Source organism: Montipora capricornis, chromosome 7 (assembly GCF_036669925.1).
Source record: "Montipora capricornis isolate CH-2021 chromosome 7, ASM3666992v2, whole genome shotgun sequence".
NCBI lineage: Eukaryota > Metazoa > Cnidaria > Anthozoa > Scleractinia > Acroporidae > Montipora > Montipora capricornis.
The window spans coordinates 2,542,690-2,547,689 of record NC_090889.1 but is presented as its reverse complement, the minus strand read 5'-3'; the positions used below and the strand labels follow the sequence as shown (position 1 = coordinate 2,547,689).

The window sequence follows — 5,000 nt, the reverse complement described above, 5'->3', positions numbered from 1 at the left end:
GCCAAATGGCTGACGCAAGCAAGAAGAGACGAAGAGTTGAATGGTTTCCTGGAATCCCATGACATTAAGTGGAAGTTCAACTTGAGTCGCGCGCCATGGTGGGGCGGTCAATTCGAACGGCTGATTGGCATTGTGAAGACAACGATGTTCAAGGTTATCGGGAGAGCCACCCTTTCCTGGGATGAACTAAGTGAAGTATTGTTGGACGTTGAGACCCAAGTAAATCGCTGCCCTCTCAGCTATGTTGAAGACGACTTGGAGTTGCCTATCCTGACACCTGCCTCTTTTTTGTTCCAGCGCTCCCCCCAGCTCCCTGAATAGCCAGCTTGGCAGATCAAGAACAAGGATTTGCGAAGACGAGTCAAATTTCTAAAGTCCTGCAAGGATCAGTTATGGAACAGGTGGAAGCGCGAATACTTAACTTCCTTGCAAGAGCGCCACAACCTTGTCCACAAACTAGCCAAGTACCAAGTCAAAGTTGGAGATGCCGTAATTGTTCAGTCCGACAACACGAATCGGGGCAAGTGGCCTCTAGCCATTGTCGATGCTATTTACCCGGGCCCTCACGGACATACGCGGACTGTTCAGCTGAGGACCAGTAAGGGAGTCATCCAGCGACCAGTTCAACACCTATATCCTTTAAAATTGCAGAGTGTTCCCAGGGTTGCCCAGCCAGCATTGGAACAGCAACTGAACGCAAACGCCACCACGTTCAGACCAAGGAGAGCGGCAGCGAGCACCTCAGCAGTGAGAATCGCGCAGATTGCCGAGGAAAAAGAAAGCGAACAATTGTGAACATGACCGAATAAGTGACTGATTGCGAATATTTCATCTAGTCTTTTAGTTTCGTGGAATATTCGTTAAGCCGCAGTCTCCGTTATTGCGTGCACCTTCTCATTGAAGCTGCATGGGGGATTGTGTCGAAGACTCCGTAATTCGATTAGGCCGAAGTTTTCATTTCTTAATTAGCACCATTGATTGACATAACCTTGAATGAACTTTCATTGAATTTCCCTTAGCAACGACCAATAAGATGTTAGATTAAGTGATACGTGAGCATATAAGTTTAGGTTTCCTTTTTTTTAGAGATAGTAGTTTTACACACCCGTTGTAAGACGAACACGAGAGTTTGATTAAACGCTTAGTTATAAACTCAGTCGAGTTTACTGATTGAGAGAGAGTTCGATAAGCTGTAGCCCCTTGTAAATGGGGCAAAGTTTACAAAAACGCATTCGTCATACCTACCACTACTTTATGTACCTTTGACCATTCAATTCCAATGTGTACGTGAGAGAAAGAAATCGCATTAACCTGCACTCACTGAGACTTGAACCAGGCACCTCTGACATCCCTTAGTATTGAGTTCTTAGCTGTAACTAACCTATAAACCACACATGACTTGGACAGGCAGTCCTCTTTAATTTTAATAGCAAATACCTTTCTCATGGTGCAGAAAGTGGCCCTGTACAGTTCGTAAAATGGCTAACACAAGTTGTGTTGATTTAGAGATAGTCTACAAAAAATTGGGTGAAGTTAAAGCTTCCAAAAAGACAAAAGCAAGCAAAATAATCCTTTTTATTGACGACAACTCGACAACTTTACAACGATGTAGTAAGGTGGTTAGAAACACGTAATGAAGACAGCATGGACAAAACAAATCTGACAAGTCAAGACGTAGCAATTATCAAAAGAATGGAAACTGGAGGGTGGCAAAATATTATCCAAAAACGGAAAAGAAATTGTTCAGAAATGTCAACTACACCAAGTTCTTTGCCAAGCCCATTCGACTATTGCGAACAAAGAAAGAGTTTGTTTTGTAGTGCTTGTCTGGTTTAAGCCTTTTCTCAGATAGGAGAGATGATACCAGAACCATTTTACCTCCGCCGCCCTTTTTTCTGTCATTTCGATAAAGTACATAGCCCGGGATAGGAAATTGCTCGTCAGGAAAGCTGGCGTCGATCTTGATTTCAATAACAAACACTACATGAGCGCTTATCTTGTTGATGGTTGCGGCTAGTTCTTCAAACTTGTTCTGGGTGCTGCACCCTGCGAGCAGTGCCTCCTTTTGTTTTTTCTTTACTGAGGAGGAGAAAAGTAGGCTCTGCCCGAATCGCGTCAACTCTTTGAAGCCGCTGCAGCCCGAGCTTCTGGACTAGTCAATCTTGTTTTCTCTCGTCAAACCGGTTATTCCAGTGCGAGCGTCCGTTTAGTGACAAAACCGATGGTTATAATTGAGCCCGCTGTACCATGAAAAACCAAGATGGCGGCGAGATCTGGCATATTAGGCTTGGGTTCGAGACTGTATCCTGGCAACATGCAGCGCATATTCAATAAAAATCTTACTCGATTCATGCAGAGCCTTTCTCGAGAACGCCAAAATCAATCAAGCAAAAGAAAGGCTCTGCTTGCAGGGTGTGGATGCTGTTGATATTTTGGTGGCATATCAACAGCTCCTAGTCGTTAGTTCCTCTTACTGCTTCAAGCCGCTCGTTTTCAGTTAAATCGCTCGGCGAAGATCGCCCGAAATCTACTTGAAGTGAGGTGTGATTGTTCTCGATAAATAAAGCCTCTAGTGTAGAGCCGCCAGTATCGTAAAACGGTAAACTCACCAAACAGGTCGTGGACACACATGTTGGACGAATCCAAGTAAAGTGTGTATCCGTTTGTGTTCACTGAGCTTAATTTTTCCACATTTTGTGTGTATTCGACCTTTACACTGATCACAATGGATGACAGACGATTACGAGCAAGTGTCCTCGAGCATACATTGCATTTCTGCGGTCCTGGGTTTGGAGTTATGTCTCCACTAACCTGAAGCCGACACAGTTGAAATCTTGAAGTCGAGTTAGGATAACGCATTGCTCTGGTAGGAAGATATGTAGTTCGCCGAGGTTTGTGTATATGTTGGCTCTGGCAATGTGCGGCAAAGATGAGCTGATTAAAGGTTGAGGTCAAGATCGCTCCTCCAGACCTCATTTACCAGCAATAGCATCCGTACTTCAGCTGTACTGCAGTCCCCTGAGTCACGTTCCGGGGCACTCATGTGGTTCGTTCTTCTCCTGTCAAGCAAATTGGCTGGTTACTGGATATAGCAAGTTAAACTTACACAAGAGACGAGATGGTGCTCCAAATTCATATTTTGTGTTAAATCCCGCTGATTTGATGCTTTTTGTCACTGCCTCACTGACCCTAATCTGGAAAAAATGAAAGTAGTCCTATCGCTGTAGTTTCTCTGCTTGTAAAGCATTCTCGTTGTGTCGTTAGCATATTAATCAAATAGTAAGAATGATGGGGTAGCTCATCATAACAAGATTTTGATGACGATTATTTTGACAAAGATGAATTTCATGGTGATGTTGATAATGATGACGATGATGATGGCGACGGCAACGCTGATGATGACGATGATAACTATAATGATGACGATGATACGAAATCAAAGAACTTTACATCGTAACTTGATTTTCTTAATCATACATCATGCTTACAAGCTCGTCGTAGTCTTTAACTTTTGTCGTATCGCAAGCCCAGGGAATCATCCACAACTGACTGTAGCTATGTACATCTAGGTATCCCGCAATCCTTCTTACTTCTGATTTCAGAAACCTATTGATGCTTTGGACTTCTTTTTCAGACATAGGTGAAGCACCGCGGTAATCTCCTGCACAAGGATCTTCAGAAGCCCCCACACCTATTTAATAAAATGTAAAAACAGGATGGGGGTAGATTAAACGGGACAAAAAACATTTAAATGTAGCATTATCAGCAGAAAGGGGTTCTTGTATGAATGACTTTTTTTTTTCTCTTTACTGTTACGGAAACCCCATCGATAATTAATTGTTTTAACTATTTTCTATCTCTGTAATGTTCAACGAGGAAGAATCCTAAACAGTTTACAATACCTGAATTTCACGTTCTATAAAAACCTCTTATTCATTCAAAGTACTACTTCGCATTCTTGTTAGCCTATTAAGAGGGTCGATTAAATTATTTTAACCAGAATGGGGACGCCTCGCAGTTTAGCGAACATTCACCCTTCGACAATTGATGCCAATTTCCTGCTTCTATTTCCTCTACGGAACTGCAACTTGACGCCCAGCAAACAAAGCTAAGCAAAAACACATATTGACGGTATCGTACGTCCAGTAATTTATTTTGCAATGTTTGAGTATTACCTCCCCATTTAAATTGCCAATTTCGGTTTAAATCTGTGCCGATGCAGTTTGATCCCTTGTTAAAGCTTCTGTTCTTTCGCCACAAACGTTCCTACAAACAATGAGAGAAAAAAGCTCAACCCAACCGCAGCAAATCTGTCCTAATCCTTTAAGTTACCAAAAATGCCATAATTTTAGGAATCGCACTCTTGTTATTCAAGAACCTTCAATTGACGAACTGATTTGTTGAAATTTCAACTCATTGGAAATTTGGGAAGAACGGTCTTGAATTAAAGGTACGCCTATTTTTCTGAATGTATTACTGATACTTGGTATTTATCTTAATCGCTCGACCGACTTCGATTCGGCTGATATATTCCACTTCGTGGTCCATCCAACGGCGATCGCATTGTGCAAGGTCACCCATTCAATAATTTGAAGTATCAAAGCAAAACATGGCACTTCGCGATTAGTTTTCCTGATTATAATTTCAAACTTGAAATTTTGCGTTTGCAAACTCAAAATTTCGAGTTTACAAACTGGAAATGTTGAGTTTAGAAGTTCAAAAACTCGAAAATTTGCTTTTAGAAACTCGAAATTTTGAGTTCACAACTCGAAATTTTGCATTTGCAAGCTCGAAATTTTGTCTTCACAGACTCGAAATTTTGATTAAACAAACCGGCCAGAGTAAAATACAAACATTAGACACTGGGACAATTATACTGTTGAAAAAGCAAAAAACCTTCAGAATAGCTAACCTTATGGATAATTTGGCACAAAACAATATTTAGTCTTTACTGTTAGCACATCTAAAGGGTTTGGGCTTTTTCAACAGTTGCATTTTAA

General features: G+C 41.6%; 1 protein-coding gene across 1 annotated transcript in view; it reads right to left on the bottom strand.

Moving 5' to 3' along the window:
• The window catches only part of LOC138055306 (carboxypeptidase A2-like), a 47,195-nt gene that overhangs the window by 9,849 nt on the left and 32,346 nt on the right, over window positions 1–5,000 (bottom strand). Inside the window, exons 7-9 of the mRNA XM_068901278.1 lie at window positions 4,176–4,266; window positions 3,489–3,691; window positions 2,610–2,811 (exon numbers count right to left, since the gene is read on the bottom strand). Coding sequence (XP_068757379.1) covers window positions 2,610–2,811; window positions 3,489–3,691; window positions 4,176–4,266 — 496 coding nt within the window. The remainder of the gene's footprint in view (window positions 1–2,609; window positions 2,812–3,488; window positions 3,692–4,175; window positions 4,267–5,000) is intronic.